Below are 18,373 nucleotides of genomic sequence, written 5' to 3'. Positions count from 1 at the left end.
GTACTTGTGCCCCCGCAACAGAGTCAGCCCCCAGCGAGAGCATGAGCTGCCCAGGGTGACTTCAATGCCCAAATCTTGCTATCAGTGGCTTTTTAGCAGCTCTTCATTCCTGCAGGAGCAACTCTTCATTTCTCTAAAACCCACAGAGCAAGCTGCAGGTAATAATCCTGAAAGGTCTGAAGACTGCCTTCAAACAGATCCAAATGCACGCGATACATTTGCAGTTTGACTGCCTAAAATAGCCACTGTGAGCTGTGCCAGTCTATAAAAATGTAGGAAGTGACAACTTGTCTATTAAGAGGTTTCTCCTGTCTACAGATACAGCACACAAGGAGTAATGTTGCTTCTGCTATCCAGATAATCAATCAAGAGTGTGAGAATTGGCTGCAATTATGATCCTGAATTAGAACCAGGAACAAAACCTGGACTCCCTGCGTCCCTGCTCGATCAGACATGTAGTGGTCCCTGTGCCTCCATAAACCTGACTGACCTGCATGAGCTACAAGGCAGCTGAAAGAGAGCTCCAGAGGAAGGAAAACACAGTCACTGCTGACCTCCAAAGACAACTGAGAACATCCCTATGCTCCAGCAAACTCCCCATCTCTTCTGCTGCTTCCCACTAAAAGATGCAAAGAATGCAGGATGCTGCCTTCGTGTTGCCTCTCAGCAATGGATTACTCATAAGAGTAAGATGTCAGTTTGCTGGCAGTGTTTAAACTTCCAAAGTGACACAGAAAATAAAAGATCCCCTTTCTCAAATGACTGTTCTCCCCAGACAGCAGGAGCATGCTCATTCAGCCCACGTATGCAGCAATCGCAGCATATTTGGGTTCACATTAAACCTTTTCATCTTGATTATACAGCATGCTGTCGCATTTAGGGCTGCTGTACGACGCTCTACGTGAGTTACTGCTATGCTGGATCCCAGCAAGCGTGCAGGGCTGGCACGCTACAAACCTCTTGTGTGTGTGCAGAAGTCTCCTGTACAAAACAACTGGAGTGTAAATTACTGTCTTAGAGATAACTAGTGCACTGCAGGGAGATGGCTGAAAGGAGCCTTGTCAGAGACCCCCAGGGGCACTCTCTAGGAAAATCCATTATGCTTTTATTTCTCGGACATCAGCATCCCATCAGGAGAAAGCCTTCTCATATCAAGGCCTGGCACTTCCCTTTGGGAAAAGGGATCTCTGCACACACACTCTCTGTCAGCCTCATCGTTTTCAAAACAAACTCAAAGAGGCCACCTTGCCCAGTTCTCACTGCCCTGCAATTGGCACTGAATTGGATAGAAGGGGATGATTTATCCTCTCTATGACAAATCACAGCCAGTCACCAGCAAGGATGCTCACCGAGTGTAAGGGGGGTCCTTTGGGAGCTGCCCAAGCAGCAAAGTTACTCATCCTGAAGCCTTTAAGTTCTCAGCCAGAAATTTCCACCGTGCAAATGAAGATTAACCAGCGTCAGTGTTAACTGTGAGAGTAAGATTTCACTGCTTGGAAAAAGTATCCCTGCCTGCTCTCCAGAGGGACAAAGAGCCAACCCACAGGGTGTGCCACCAGTCTAGGGTGCTACAGGGCTGCCACATGCCCGGCTCCTTGTCATGGGCTCACCCTGGCAGATAAGCAGGGCTGTGCTGAGCAGATTGCTCTGAGGGAGGAGCCGATGGAAGGGAAGCACAAGCATTAAACACTGTGAGTCCTAACTCTGCTACTTTGCCCAGATGGGATTTATGGGGTGGGGAGGGGGAGAAGGGATGCAGATGGAGGAGCATCTTCGGCCATTCCAAGTGTTAAAAATAAGTGAGATATGTGCCTTAGGGCTCAGCAGATTGAACACAGTGATTATACATTCTCCATAATTCTTCACCTGGGCTTATGCCTGAGAAGATCCTGACCCCTTCTTATGTCACACATTGCAATAGGATTGCCCAACCAAATGTTGAAAACCTATTTAATGAACATAATTTCCATACAGAAAATTTAAAATGTTCCCTCTCACGTCTATTCCTTCTAGTTTTTTTTAGCTGTTTAGAAATTTGCTGCAGATATAAATAAACCTTTGGGAAAAAAAAAATCAAAACCCCAGAACAAAACTAGGAGCATAACAACCAGAAGGAGCACTATGTGAATTCTCTGAACTGCCTTCATAAAGATCAGCATATTGCTCTGAAAGACCCCCTTGACTCTCCAGTTGCAGATCATGCTGGAGGGTCCCCACAAGCCCAATGAGTGAGGAAAGCTGGGTACATGCTGGAGTGAGGAACACCTGCTGCCAAGCACAGGTAGGCACCCAGCAGAGCATCCACGACCTCAGGCTACATCTCCTGGGGCAATTTCTTCATCAACCTCATTCAGCAAAGGCACCTAGGGTACAGACATGTGCAGAGCTGCTCTGCATGGGTGCCATGCTCCACTGCCAGCCAACAACAGTATTTTAACTTAAAACAATCACCATCTCTGCCACAATGCACCCACAGGCTACATCTCCAGCTGTTACAAATCAATACAATCACATGGATTTTTTTTTAAAGGCCAGAGGGACTTTTAGGTCATCTAAACTGTGTTTTTGTATAAAGCAAACTCTAGAATTAAATCCACCTACTTTGGATGCCTGACTACATGTGTTGGACAGCCGTCATGCCACCCACTTCAGTGGTGCTACACCACCTTATAAAGAATGAAACACTGCTCTGTAACCTGCAACAGCTTGAATCTGCCTCCTAGCATTGCTCTGCAGACTCAGTGCAGCAGTCTCATCCCCAGAAACACAGGGAAGAGGCAACAGCCAGCAGCAATTCAGTGACTCAGGGCAGAGTGATTGCTGCAGCAGCACATCTGCAGCGCATCATCTGCCAGCGCGTTCGCACACCGATGCAAAGCAGAATGCTTTAGACATGTACAAGATGCTTTAGTCACATTGGCAACCAGAAAACAGAGGTATGGAAAGCAAGGCAACACCAGTGCACCCTGAAGGGTTGAAAGCTGATAAATATGTAAATTGCATTTTCCCACTGGCCTGAGGCAACAGGGTTTTGTTACCTGTTTTGGGATTGATTACAAAGAAGTTCTGGGGATTTCCACTTGTAATCCGGTAAGTCAGTTTTTCATTAGTGCTGGAGTCAGGGTCCTGGGCTTGGATCTGAATGACAGATACATCCTTTGGGGAGTTTTCCATGACGACTGGATAATAGATAGGCTCGGAGGTGAGAGGGGCATTGTCATTCACGTCCTCCACTTCAATGTAGGCTTCAATGGTAGTGTAGAGTGGGACGACACCATGGTCAGTTGCATACACCGTCAACCAGTAGGATTTGGTCGTCTCCCGGTCAAGAATATCAGCTGTGTAGATAACTCCTGCAGGAAACAGCAGGCAGAGGATGTCAGGAATAGGATCAATAAAACATCATATCTACTTTCATTTGGCTGTACTACAGAAATGTGTTCAGCATACAACAAATGCTCCACCTGTAGAAAAATTCAAGTTGTGCAACAAATGAAAACAGAAGCCTGAGTTCAGGAATTACTTTGTGAACCCAGCTCAGAATCTCAATCCGTTGTCCAAGAAACTGAGTAGGAGGGAAAGTAAAAAGATGGCTCTTCATACATGTCCTAATGCCACAGACATTTCTTTGCTAGAACTGCAGCTGGCAGAGTAACAGAAGAAACACCATCATTTTCTGCTTTGTGATGCAAACTTGTATAAACCTTGGTAGACAGAGATACAACCATTGACAATGAATTGCACAAAAAAGGTGGCTTTTCTTTTCAAGTTCCTGCCTGTGCCCTTGCTCAAGAAGAAAACCTGGAAGGGAATTTAAAATTAATCCATCCAAGTCCAGAAAACAGACGGTAAATTTAAAATTGAGCTCACTCATTGCAAAATCCCAGATAACAAGCAATCAAAAGCTCACACAGTAGCCCTTAAACAACGAGTATATCCTCTTTTATCACAGAGGAAGGAAGGGCTTGGCCACTTTACCTACTGGTGTTAAGAAAACATCAGTTGGTTTCCTACCTGGTCCTAAGAAACACAGGAGAAAGCGTGTTTGTGTATAACAGAGCTACAGAGAATGATCGAAGTACCACTCCCATGCTTGAACAGTCCTACCATGAAGGACTTCCACCCACCTCATTTCTGCCTTCAAGTGCTTTAGAAATCCATCTTCCCCCTGACACGAACACCTGGCTTGTCTCTGGTTGGAACCAGACAACTTTTCAGGTCCCTTCTAAACCAAACCATTCTGCAATTCTATGATAAAGCAGAAACTCATTCTGCCACTCTAAGACTTGCTTGTACTGATGTAATCCAAACCTTCACCGGCTTAAGCACTGACTGTGGTGCACAGAGGACCAAATGCAATAGTACCACATGCAAAATCACACCAGCATCAAAATAAGCAAACACACTTTCTCACCACTTTATGACTCATATATCAAGAATATTTTCCTCTCCTAATACAGCATTGTTAAACCTTGAGAGACACACTCTAATGCAGTGGACCTCAAGTTTAAGAAACATTTAAAGGAGAGTTTGCAAACCATCGAATCATGTCATTAGAAGATGGAAAATGATGGAGAAATTGCAGGGCAAAACAGGAACACAAGAATCCTGAATTTAGTCTCAGATGTGTTTGATACTATTTAGAACAAAGTTATCAGTTAATCATACAGGACAGAGGTACTCTAAGGTCAGCACTAACAAAAGAGCTGTGTGTCTTTCTGGCTTTTGGGGTTTTTTTTTAAGGATCCAACTGCACTGTTTCCATGACAGCTTGAAGTCTTGGAGAAGTTTTCAAGGTAGCACAGAACCCAACCACACAGTCACAGAGATGACACATGTATTTGCTCGTCTTACAGGATTTCTTTTATTTTCTTTATATTACTAATTTTTTTTTTAATTTTGGATTTTCATTTTTATGTCTTTTAATGCTAGTTTCAACTGACAAGTATAGTCCTAACATTTGATCAGCCATATAAGAGATGAAGGGGAAAGGAGCAGCACTGATTCTGGTCATGTAAGGGCTTAGGTCTTTTCATAGTAACCTTAGATCCAAGTCCCTCTCACTCAGATGTATTATTCACCCACCATAGGTGAGCAGGGCAGCACTGGAGGACAAAGGCAGAGTGTATTCTAAATATTCTTGTTGGCAGCAGCCTGTGCTATGTAATGAGTTTCTGTAGAAACATGGGTGAAATATATGGTGAACTGTGATGAAAAAAGCCTACAAGTCCAGAAGACAAATTACACTGCAGGGATGAGAAGAGCCCATGACAACCCATAGAAATAAATAAATAAATAAATAAATAAATAAAATAAATCCACATAGGAAAGAACAATGAAAAAAAAGATGAATATTAGTGACCCTAGAGATGATGATTTATTCAGAAGACAAGAAGACTTATTTTAGATCTTTAAACAAAATTTGAAATAGGTAGGTTTCTCCCCCAGAGAGAGCACAGAAGGTTTTAGCAGATTAACCTATGTTTATGAAGCTGAATTTCACTGATACTGAGGTGATAATAAATCTATCTTCTGAGTCATGCCTTCATTTTGTAACTCCTGGCAACAGTTACTTTTCATTTCTGTATTTCAGAAGGAAAGGATCATTTAACAAGCATTAGCTACTGCCAACAGGTCTGCTACACTGGTTCTTACTTTTACTTTTGATTTATTGTAAGGTCCCAGACACAATTAATTCCTTTCCCTCAATAAGTCTTGTCATTTCACCTGTCAACACCACACAGCAGCTTGATAAATAAGAAGGATTTTGTTCGCATTCAGGTCTTCCACACGGAAAGCCTTCCATCACCCTTGGGAACACCTTCCGCCATGCTCCTGAACGTTCAGCACAAAATGCCTCCTTGCTGTACACCCACACATGGGTGTAAAGGTAGCACCCACAAGAATACACAAGCTGCCCCAATATTTAATGAATCTCTCCACACAGGTATGGATGACATCCTTCCCAACAGACGTCAAATGCCATCCTCGTATGAGGAGTTAACCCTGGACACTAATGATGACACTTGGTTATCAACACTGCTGCTTCATCACTTCGGCATGAATGGAAAGAGGCTGATAGAGCTGGCGTCAGGAGCTGCAAAATATGCCCTGGGGCAGTCCACAGAGAGGCTCTCGCCCATTTTAGCTGAGTGAAAGGAGGGGGAGATCCTTGAATAAAATCACAACGAATTCAGAAAACACATCATTTACTTCAATGTTCATAGATATTGACAAATACTACAGAAAGACAGAATCTGGTTTTCAGGATCAGGAGAGCAGAAGGGAGGAGAGGCCTATGGGAGCAGCTCTAAGGGCTTTTCTTGGACAGATTTTGTGGTGCACTCTTTCCAGCTGCTTGCTAATTAGAAGAGAAATGTGAACAAAGTAATGACACCTGAACTAAACAAATCAAGAAGTAAGAAGAAACACCAGCAGAAATCATGAAAATTTCAAAGGGACTAAAAACCAAAAAGTTCCAGGATTTTGCAGACACATTTCTGAACAAGACAGATAAAACAGATGTTCTCATCCACTGGGATGCTACACCATGGAGGCACTACTGCATTTTTACATGAGACAGCTGAAATCCAGCCACACAGTCTGTGAGCCAGCTCTTTATGTTGCCCTCGGCCAGATTTTGCAGTATCCCTGAAAGCCTAGATCCAGCACCACCTGAGGTCCAGGGAATCCTCAGAAATAAAGCCAGCCAACAATCCAAAAAGCAGTGCCACTGATATGCTTGCCACTGCATTCCTCCAAGTACATATGCCCCATGCAATTTGCCAAATACCACATGCATTACGAGCACTGTAAGTGAAAAATAACAACAGAGTGCATTAGTTGTTGATTAAAATCCTCAGCACATTTATTTGTAAATTAAGTGCAGCCCTTGGGCTCGGCAATGTGCCAGCAATGTGAAGGTTGTGTGCTTGTTTCTCTTTAAGGCTTGTTTCCCCTCTTTCCCTGAGAAAATAATGGGGTAATGTTTTCTGTACGGCTCCTGCAACTGGACACAATGAGACACTGCATTATGAAGGACGAAGGCAAAAAAAAAAAAAAAAAGGGAGTAAGAAACTAGTGACTATTAAAAGTGGATGAAGAATCAGCAGACTGGATTTCTCTCTTCCCTCTCCCAGTGATTTGCTGTGTTCATCTGTCACCAGACCACTTCAAGTGATGTGGTCCACTCAAAAAATATCTGAAAGTCATGTATTTACTATCATGATGAGAAACCTGAGAGGCTCTTAAAACAATAAGGGTTTGGAGAAAAGCATTATTTCTTTCATCGCCTCTTTTTTGCCCCCTGTTTGTTTACTTTACATGTTTGACAGTACTGTGTATATAGGTAGTGTGATGGATGGACCTGCCACAGCTCTTTAAGAGAATGTTTACTGGAGCTGTCAGCCTGGCTGTTTACATAGGTGCCCATCGCCATGGATATCTGCTACACACATACGTTCCTCCTAAAAGTCAGATCATCCTTCATGAATACCCTCAATAGCACAAACATTGAAAGGAGTTCAGTCCTGTTTAGTTTTTTCAAAGCAAGATGAAAAGACAACTTGGTGGTCTGTAAGAAGCTGTGCATGGAAAAGTCAGAAGAGAGTAACAAAGCTCTTTAATCTAGCTGAGAAAAGCAAACTGAGGTCTGATGGCTGGAAGTCAATGGCAGAAAAAGCAGAGTGCAAATATTCAACAAGGAGGATATCTGGCAGGAGCAACTGCTTGTCAGGGACAGGCCAGAATCTCCCATCATTTGGCACCTTGGTACTGGGAGAAGACAATACAACCTATTCTTCTACCCAAGTTATTGGCTTAGCTGCAAAAATTAATGTAGCATGTGATTTTGCTGAGTGACTCGGTAGCCCATGTTATAGAAGTTGCCAGTAGAACAATGAACGAGATATGGGGAAAGAAGACTGACTAGGAACTATCTGCTACTCTTCCAAAAACTATCATACAGTAATACTACAGAAAAATACTTAATTCTCTCTTTTTCAAAATACTGCAGTGGTTTTGCAGGGGACATGTTGCATCAGCTCAGTTAGCAACTGAGAAGAGCCTCAGTGACAAAAGACATTCCTTATTCTCCTCAACCCTTTTCAGGAGTATGAGCTAATTGCACAAATGCGCACCTCAGACTGGGAAATCAGGAAAGGTTAGATAAGGTGAATGGCCCACATATTTCCAGAGTCTGGCCCAGGAGTGGCCATAGAGGTGGGCAGGAGGAGTGGGAGGCAGCAAAGGCAGAACATGCCCTCATCACAAGCTGCAGCCCAGGATGAAAGTGACACTACAGTAACGCGCTCCCAGATACTCCCAGCTGCCAGAGTGCAACACGCCCATTCCCACCCAAAGCCAGTTCCTTGCTAGTGCAAATGCAAGGTTTAGTGGTTAAAGTCACTACAAAAATATATAACCTTCAGGGTGACTGAAGGACTAAGGGTAATGCATGCACCCTCCAGACCCCAGCAAACTCACTCAATATGTCCAAGGGCCACGTCAGCTTCTGCCATGAAATGCTAGAAAAGCACATTTCCAGAGCCCCCATCTGCCTCTCCTTCCTCCAGCTTCCAAACAACGGGATTCAGTGCAAACCAGATACAAAGCAGCAGCTGGTTTGTCCCCAAATTAAAATGACAGAAATGAGGCCATGAGGAAAGCCAACTAACAGTGAAACACTCAGGGCTGTTATATCCCTCAAAGGAAGAAACAGAAAAATCACTGCTTCCAAAATGCTACTAATTATTCATGATCCTTTATCAAAGACTCTGTGAGTCTCCTGGCAGTAAACACAACACCTTGGCTGTCACCGATCCATCAGCCAAAGGTCCTCGTTTACATTGCCTTGCTGGGAAAAAAGTAATAAATAAAAGTAACTTGAGAAGAAAACAGTTGAATAATGAGTTTTTAAAATTTTTTTCTGTCTAAAATACAGAGGGGGGAGAAAGAACTTGCATACCTCATCCGGCTGCACCAAGATGAAGGTTTTACATCTGCCTACCCACGCTTCTAGCCCCAAAATCTGGCTGGATCCTGCCCCCACACATTGGCGCACAGGGGAGCCATGGAAAGATTTGTGAGTGTAAATGCAAACGTCAGAGCTAATTCAGATTCCTTGCATTAAGCAGAAATGTGATTTTTGAAGGACACTTAGCAGAGGGCTATTGTAGGCAGGAAAAGCATAAAAAATATTGCAAGCCCATTATTCATCAAACCAGTGAATGTAAAATCAACCAAAATGTCATAATTTGTAGACAGGAATTTCACAACCAATTAAGGAAGAATATTTATGATTTTAAGAACACTAACATTATATCTAACTCTTTTTTTTTTTTTTTTTTAATTTAGGTCCTTCACATAGAACACTTCTCTGTGCATAAAAGCAGAGTGAATACATCTTTTGGGAGATACTTTATTCATTATTTCCATTAAAGGGTAAACTGTAAATAGAACCTAAAGGATTAAACAGTTTTAGCATAATGAAGACGTGAACCTCAGCGCCAATGCCAGACCGATTCAGCACACTGGGGCCACCGAAGCTGGTGGGAATCAGAATAAACCACAGATTATATTCCCCCCTTTTTAAAGTCTTTTCAAGCCATAAATAACCAGGGCCAGTTCTGAATGTGGGCAGCGGTATCCCATCAGCCACAAACTCAACCGGAGCATGAAGGAGACCTATCGCTCATGCCCCCCGCCGCTCGCAGCCGGCACCTTTGAAAATCTGCCTCCTTACTCTGGTGATTAAACGCTATTTCAGCGCCTTCATTTAAGGCCCCCCATTGTGCAAAGTGTGCCCTCCTGTTTTTATGTTATTGCACAAATTTTGTAGGCTTTACTGCATATTAAAACACAAACTCAATTCCTACTGAAGCAAGAAGAAAAATCTCCACTGACTTAAATGGAGATTAGATCATGCCCAGGAACGAGTCCAAAACCAATATTAACTTTGGGAGGCTATACATACCTACAACTTCCTAATATTCTTATGTCTGGTTCAAATACAAAACATATATAACAAACCACTCTTGTCAGACAATGAAAGACAGGTTACATTCCTGTCTAGGGCTTAACTTCTAATTTTCTCTTTTTTACTTACGTTTTGGATGTAACAAATTTACTGTTACCTCAAAGTGCGGTTTCTGTGGTGAATATCATGTCTGAGCTCTCAGAGCAGTAAAAGAAAATTAGAAAGCCAATCCTCAGCAATGCTATTTACAACAACTCCAAATTAGTCTGCAAATAAACCTTTTACCATGATATTACACACAACATCATGAACATCACAACCAGCCAGAATCTGTTCAACAAACTGAAGGCAATAGTTAAGTTCAGGTCTGGCCACTGCCCTCTCAAACAAAAATAATTATTTAAGAATGTAGTTGAATTTTTTATAGTCATATATGAATATATTAATACTTATGAATTCATTAGTATTTATATTTTACATAGATATTTATATAGGAATGATGTGATTCCAAGGGTGAATGTTGCATACTGAATTGGCAGTGCCACCCACCATAAGGACTGAATTTTTTCTGGAGTCAGATCACATCTTCCCAGGTGTCGCAAGGCTGACACCAGGGTTGGGGGACTGCTGCCACGAGAGCAAACTTCCAGTGAAGCAGCACCTTAATGGCACCAACATAGGGGCACATCTCAGATTAGGTGCTTGACCTTCCAGGCTATTTATATTTTGAGTGTTGAGGAGAGATTCTTCCCTCTTTACCTTGAAATGACTTAAATTCAATGCTGGTTTCCTTTGCTTGCTTTATTTGAGGCCAGGGGGGAAGGCTTACAACTTCACATCAAAATGAGCTATCACTTAAATATGACATCTTCAAGGTCACTTACACATCAATTTCAGAGCAATTTTCCAAACATATCATCAAGACACTGAACCAGAGGCTTAGTCAAATAAATTCTCTATCTTCTTCCACTTACGAATTAAATGAAATAAGATGTGCCAATGTTTTTACCTGACTAGGCTTTAGTACCATTTTTGTATCTTCCATCACATCCCTCTACTTATTTAAAGAAATATCCATATTCATCTTGCTTTAATATCTTTTTCTTGGGGAAAAAAGAAAAATCTTATATGGATAAACAAAAATTACAGAATGGACAACTCCAGAAGGAACAAATTGCCTTCAAAAGCACAAATACAGGAAGGAAACCTCTCACTTACGAATAATCTCTGTCAAAGCTTAAGACACTCCATCACTGCCAGACAATGCAATAAAACTCAGCAGTAAAACCAGGCTGAGAGGAGTCATGAAGCCCCACTGATGACTAAACTGCTGCCACATTCTGTTCCCTACTTGCTACAAGTGCTTGAGAACAACGGGGCAAACTGTGATGCTGCTCTGACAAATGGGATGTGTTGCCACCTCGCATGGCTTGAGCCATATTGTTCAACTTCTAGGAATATGGGCTGCCACTGGCATCCCTTTAGTGGTGGTCGATCTACCTTTCTCTTTGGTCTCAGAGGCACAGCAAAATACGATGCCTGTGTACTGAGTGAACTTTGTGCTATTCTCTGGATATGCACAGGCTCAACTTTTCAGCCGAAGGGGCAAGAAAAACCAGTGAAAAGTGCAATTGTGTGACTGTGGCAGGTATCATGTAAAACTCAGACACCTCAAACTTTGAAAAAAACTTGCAGGAAGATCTACTGTGGGAATACACTCTCAATGTAACTCAGAAGAACAACAGTTGATGGTATAATTCCACCCTAATGACTATGGGTTTTTTTCCTTTTTTTTAAAGCATTCATGGGTACTGCATTTCTAGCCACACATGTATTACAAACTGGGAACTCTTCATTATTATAGCCTCTCTGCATGCATTTTTCCCTCTGGATCTGTTTGTCCCTACAGCAAATGACAAGTTCTGCCTTATTTTCTGAGCACTGCTGGGATTTCAAAACCCTTGCATGCCTTGTGCCCACCTTCACAGCCTTCCCAACCAAACCAAATGTGGGGATGGTACCAGCAGAAATCCTCACATTGCTAGCACCAAATGTTAACTCTCAATAATAATCTGTTTGAATGGAGGCGTTTTTTTCCTCAAAGGGTCTGGCTAATGCCCAGAGTAACCCAGATTTTTCACACATCCTCTTTAGTAGATTAATAAAGAGATCAAAGTCCGACCCATGTGTCCTCTGCCTGGAGGGCTGAGAAGCTATTTTAAAAAGAAGGGTTTGCTCCTGGTTATTTTAGAAATAAGATCATAAGTGCAGCAAAGCTGAAGCAGAAAGAAAAGATGAAGAAAAAAGGCAAAGGATGCTCAAAAGGATTCTGATAAAAGTCCTGGCAAGAGACTTACGTGCAGGGTCCTCTTCCTTTACACAAAGATCTGCATCTTTTGTACTCCCTACAGTACAAGACATTGCTTTGGGAGCCCTTGTGCAAAATCTGTGCCAATCTGCTTCAGGTGCTCTGTACCAATGGTGAGGGAGGTGGAGGGAAGAAGAGGCAGCTCTGCAGGGGAGCCTGGCTGCTGGGGGAGGTTGCTCCAGAGAGCAAATGATCCTGCATACTGAGCAGTGCTGGCCCAGGATGGTTGGCCAGAGCAGACAAGGAATATTCCAGCTAGGAAATGTCTTTCTCTTTTCAGTTATATATATTATACTGAAAACAGAGTATGTATATCTTGCTGGAAAAAGAGTCATCTTCCCATTCACTTCCCCGCTCTGTCCTTGTTGCTTGTTTCTTTTGGCCAGCAGCAAATGAGCAACCCTATGAAAAAAGTAGTAACATTACCCTGGAATCTGCCTTTATCTCTCTATCCAAACATTAACCCAGAGGAGCAGTTAAAAAGGAAAGAAAGAGTACCTCTGAAATGGGTTAACAGCCATGCTGCCCCTGAACATGAGCACTGCAGGAAAGAGGAGTGCAATGCAGAAAGCCAGCACAGGAGCATCATTTAACCTGCCCATGTTTCCTCTTCTCAGACATACCATGCCTGACTCTGGAGTCTGTTTTACAAAACATGTCAAAAAATTGGAGAAGATGAACAAAAGAAGGCTCCAAAAACAGTCTGAGGAGCAGAGACAATGATTTACGGTAAGGGAGTTTAAGATTTCAATCTCCTAAGCTTATTAAAAAGAAGATGAAGAGGCAACTTGATTAGAAAAATCCATGTAAGGTTCATGGGGAAATATTACTGAGAAGCAAAGGGCTCTTTAATCTAACAAAATAAGGTGGAGCAACATCTAATGATTGGAAACTGAAGCCAGGAAAAATAAAATTAGCAATCAGCTTGATACCCTTTTTTTTTTTTTAAAGCAGATGATTAATTCCTGGAATAATCTCAGACATCTGCAAATGAGAGCTACAAACTGTTGAGGGAGAAACACTTCATGGCAAATGTATGCTATGCTTTAGTTAGAGAAGGATCATTTAGTAAAGATGTATAAAAGTGATATATAATATATAATATCGGTCTATATAATAGACAGATAGATATAAAAGGGATGAGATCAAATTACCTGGTTTTTTCTTGTTTTAAGCACTACAGATCTGTGAACACTGTCCAGCTGTTTTCTCCAAAGAGCTTGGTAAAGAGGAGGTTCACCGGGTGATGCTGGGCTCCTGCAGTGCTCCCAACATGCCCAGCTCCACTCCCGAGGTCATTTTATGTTGTCCCAAAAGCTTCATTGCCATCCCCACAGTGGGGAGAAAACACATCTAATGAAAAAGAGAAGTTCCTGGTATCTTCTTGCTTCATGTAGGAGGGCATGCAAGAAACTGAAGAGCCTGTTCTAGAGACATGCATTGGAAGCAGCACATGGGCTGGATGGGACCATCGGTGAGCCTGGAGCAATGCCCACTGCGCTCCTGCCCAGGCAGAGCACCAGGTGGGATGTACTGCAGGGGTGGCAGAGAGGGAGCAGCCTGGTCTCAGACTAGAAGATGGTCCCAGACAGCCAACTTTGTGGCTTTGTAAGAACAATCAATTGTCCCTTTGTTTCTCTGAGTGAAATTTCCAGTGGTAAGGGCAGTATGTACTTCACCAATATTGCAGCACAACACTCCTGTTTTTCAAAGGCACTCTGCGTTTCACTGTGAAATGCAGACTGGATGCACTGATACCTGAAATTTTATCTAGACCCATTTGCAGGACTTTCCTCAGGTCCATAAAAGGAAAGTTTTTTCTCTGTATCACATCGGTTTTGTTTAGCAGGGGCCAAGGTAAGCATGTGACGACAACAACAACAACAACAACAACAACAACAACAACAACAACAAAAAAAAGTGACTTGTTTTGGATCAGTACTACTACTTTAAATTGCCTGGAAGCAAAGCACTTAATTTTTTCTTAAGTATGCTTTTAGGTGTACTCTATCCTCTCTTCCCTAGAGAGGCTGAAGAAGAGACTCACCACCTTTCATGCTTCTTATCGAGAGGGTGTAAAAACACCTCAAGCTGCTGCTTCTGCCCTGGGCAGATGTTTCAGTGACTGCAGCAGAAAAAAATTCAGGAGGGTTTCTTGGAGGCCAAAGTTTTGGTCAGATCAGCAGCCAACATTGAGAAGATTAGGAACATTTCTTGTGTTGGCCTCAGAAAGGACAGGAGTTCTGTCTCCCTTGTTGAACATACACAAGAATGTCTCCACTAGCACTTCTAAGAACAAGGACAGTTCTAACACCCCAGACCTATTTCACTAATGGGGAACTAACCTCCACAAAGCAGTCCCCATGAGACACCTTTTGCATAGATGCTGAGCCTCTGCAGGGAAACCACACAGGCAACATGTTTTCACTCACACTGTCTTTCTGGATTTAAGCGAGTAGGGCAACAACCCCCTGTGGATGGCTGGTAACTGATAGCTGAAAAGCTGATACCCACGAATTCATACCGAAACCTACCTTCCTTAAAAATTTGAGGGTTTTTTGTTTTGTTTTGTTTTGTTTTTAAATGGTGTTATTTTGTGTGGAAGATGGTAAGATGTTCCCACAATTCTCTTGAAGCTCCTTTTCTGACTTTCCATCAAGTACCCCACCAGCATACACATTTCCCCAAAAACTCTCACCAGTCTTCAAAGACTTCTCATAATTAGGCTGATTCTCTCTTAGTATGGAATAAATATCCACAAAAATTGCCAAGTATTGTATGGAAGGCACCTCACCTACAGCCCTATCTGTGACTGCAAAAAGTGAAATAACTAGGATTCATTTCCATGTTGGATTTTTTCCAAATCCCCTTGAGCAACCTCGCGGTACCTCCACAGGAAAAACTGCACATGATCATTGAGATAGTCAAAAATTTAATTTTCTACCTTTCATACAGGAAATGGAGCTGGGGTTATAACGTCAAACCTAGCGCAGACCCTGCACAAGCAGACCATAATTACACTTCTGTTTCACTCTCCATATTTTGTGTGATAATAAATCCAAGGTTCGAAGAGTATATGGGGAATATGCCCGAGTATGCTGGTGGAAAGCACTGGGTTTTAATCTTGGAGAAGCACTAGTTTTATATTTATCTTCAAAAATCTTCCACAGGTAGGATATTCTTCTTTGGACAAGGGAACAGAAGGGAGAAGAAAGCTGAGATACACAAGGGACTGTGGCAAGTAAGAGCAGTACAATAAAAGCCTTGACTCAGACAACTCTATCGTGATCGCTGGGAACACTGCCAGTGACTCTGTGGGTGCTTCCTTTTGGCTCTGAAGAGAGAGAAGCAAATAAATGTGCTCTGGCTGCTCCACTCCAAAGTATAACCTTTCATGTAAGACATAAAGGTCAGCTCTTATCCCACCACTAGAGTCTTCCAAAGTCATGGCACTTTCTACCAGCTTTACCTGTTCACGGTTCCAGGAGATGTTATGGCTCTACTCACATGCTTTGGGAAGCAAAGTGGGCAGCCTGGCACTAAAGGGGTGCCGAGACTTCAGCATTCACCCAGATGTTCCCTTGCTATTCAGGGCAAGGCTCAGATGCAATCTGTAGGAGTAAGTACTGCCTTCCCCAGCTGGTGTATATGTACATGCACATGAACTGCAGCAGCTCAATTTTAAAGTGTTTTATGATGAGGCGAACTAAGCTCCCTAAAGAGGCAGGGAAAGTGAGCGTCCTGATAAAGTAAATAATGAAATGTTGCAGTACCAATATACACTGTGTGATCCCCTGAGGGAAACCACAAGCATGAGCCCTAATGAAATAAGACACAGAAAATAAGGGCTTTGCTGTGGACACAACACTTATGTGCTCATTATGCACTACAGTGACTTCTATCACTTTATCACACTTAATCATCATGGTATGTATGATATGCATAAAAACACATGTACATATACATCCACAGACAGATATATTTCAGAAGAGGGGAAAAGGAAAGGCGATTTATTTTATTTTCTATAATGGCCAGACATAAATGCATAGTATGGTTTCTCTGCATGGATTGCCTTGCAGATCTATCACTGTATGTGGTTAAATCTATCATTGTAAGCTTTCATAAACAGCATTTGAATCTGCACTTGTGAATATTTCAGCTTTTAAAAATATACTTGTATTTCATGCTTTAAGTTTTTAAAGACTCCGTAATATCAGTGTGGGCTTTGCCTAGGGCTAATTGATAGGCTGAACTTAGAGAAAGTCTTTTTGTCTATTTATACACAATTTTGAAATCGAGATTATATTTTCACTGTTTGAAATGCATCAGTTTTAGCAAATCATAAAATGGAATGTAATTATTTATTTATAATGCAACTTTGCTGACTGTGAAAGCAATAAACCCTATCAAACAAAACCCAGGAAATTATCCCTGATCCAAGAGCGGAAGCATGGCTCCCTCTAATTGAGTTTCCTTTGCTCTTATCTTCTCAAGATCCCTTAGATTGTTTTCCAATTTTCATTTCCATTTCTTCCATTAAATGCTTCTAACCCGTGACCTCCATTTACTGCCATCCATTTATCTTCCATTCTTAATTGAGATGTAACATGTCCACTTGTCCAGTGCTGAGCACTAAAACTCTGACAGCACGCTTGATAGGTACTGGCTTCTTCAGGAAAGCTTACTTGGGAAAGTGCAGATAAAACTTGATTCTTGAACAGGTAAGTCTGTTCCATTAAACTTGAGTTTACTTTATAAACATACTGTGGTGAGGACCAAAACCCCAATAACAAATAACAATATCTTTGGGTTTATTTGCTTTTACTGCTACAGGATGGAATTATATTTGTCTTGACCCTGGGAGGGTAAAGGGTGACAGGGCCAGTGGGAAGAAAACATATAAGGCAGCTTTCAGCAGTCAGTCATTTTTTACTTTCAAACAGTTTTAAATGTGATGGTTTGCAATCAAATGCTCTCCCTCAAGACCCAGTGTAGAGGAATTTTTGAAGGATGGCATTCTTTAGAAAATAGTTAAGACTTTAGACAACATCACTTCAGGAGCTCTTGACACACATTAATAAACTACCAGCAGCCAGGTGCTTCTGCACCTATTTTACAGAGGGATAAGCCCAGCATCAGTCAGAAATACAACAGAAGGGAAAGAGTAAAGCTCCAGCTACCAAGCAGTCATCATAATCTTACGGAGCATTGCTAAACTAAAGCAGGAGAGAACCAAACAGCCATATCTTAGCCTCTTGGAGCAGTAAAGTAAAATTAATACAGCACCCCAGGCTACTATTAAATTGTAAAATGTAAGAAAACATACTGTGGTCAGGCATTCAACCTCTCAAAATAAATAGATGAATCACTTCATACTTAATTCTAAGCGATTAAATGTTTGCACCAGTGATACTAAGTAAAACACAAATTCGCTGGGATGCTGAAGGCAAATAAGAGGAAAATTTGTCATTCAAAACCATCATACCAGGGACTAGGCTGGAAAGCTCCATTGCCAAAATGCCTGAGTGGAGCACACTCCTATTTCAGACTCCAGAGGCACAAACTGCAAATGGTGCTGACATACCCAGATGTCTTTAATTCCAGGTCAAGGCTTGGTACTGACTGATAGTGGTGCCAGTCAGGCTAGGAGCAGGCTAACTGGACAGCACTAGGCTGGCTGTGCCCGAAGGCTGCCCAGCAGCAGCACAGCCATGCTGCTGTGTGAGTGAGTGCCAGGCACCTCCCCCAACACTGCTATGTACAAGTGTCACTTACACACAGAACAACAAGCAGGTATCTACATGGCTCCCAGCTGAGCAGAATATTAAACTTTATATTACAGCCATTTATAGGCTGCACAGTATGCTGGAATCACTCCTGCTGTCTCCTTGCATCTGGATGTCTGATGGCCACAATGAATCCCACCTCAAGACTATGTCACCCACTGCCTGCATGCCCAAAGTGACTCTCCTTATGTCTGGATAGCTGCTGTCACAGGAACAAGTTGGCTGAAAGGATCTCTGTTAGCT

General features: G+C 42.3%; 1 protein-coding gene across 11 annotated transcripts in view; it reads right to left on the bottom strand.

Annotated features, from left to right (window-relative positions):
* FAT3 (FAT atypical cadherin 3) overlaps positions 1-18,373 on the bottom strand; it is a 408,107-nt gene that overhangs the window by 222,702 nt on the left and 167,032 nt on the right. For all 11 annotated transcript variants that reach the window (XM_032099136.1, XM_032099146.1, XM_032099135.1 and 8 more), the window contains exon 3: positions 3,039-3,353. In XM_032099136.1, the coding sequence (XP_031955027.1) occupies positions 3,039-3,353 (315 nt within the window). The remainder of the gene's footprint in view (positions 1-3,038; positions 3,354-18,373) is intronic.

Source organism: Corvus moneduloides, chromosome 2 (genome assembly GCF_009650955.1).
Source record: "Corvus moneduloides isolate bCorMon1 chromosome 2, bCorMon1.pri, whole genome shotgun sequence".
Taxonomy (NCBI): Eukaryota; Metazoa; Chordata; class Aves; order Passeriformes; family Corvidae; genus Corvus; species Corvus moneduloides.
Note: the sequence above shows the minus strand (reverse complement) of the source record. Positions and strands in the feature narration are given on the sequence as shown.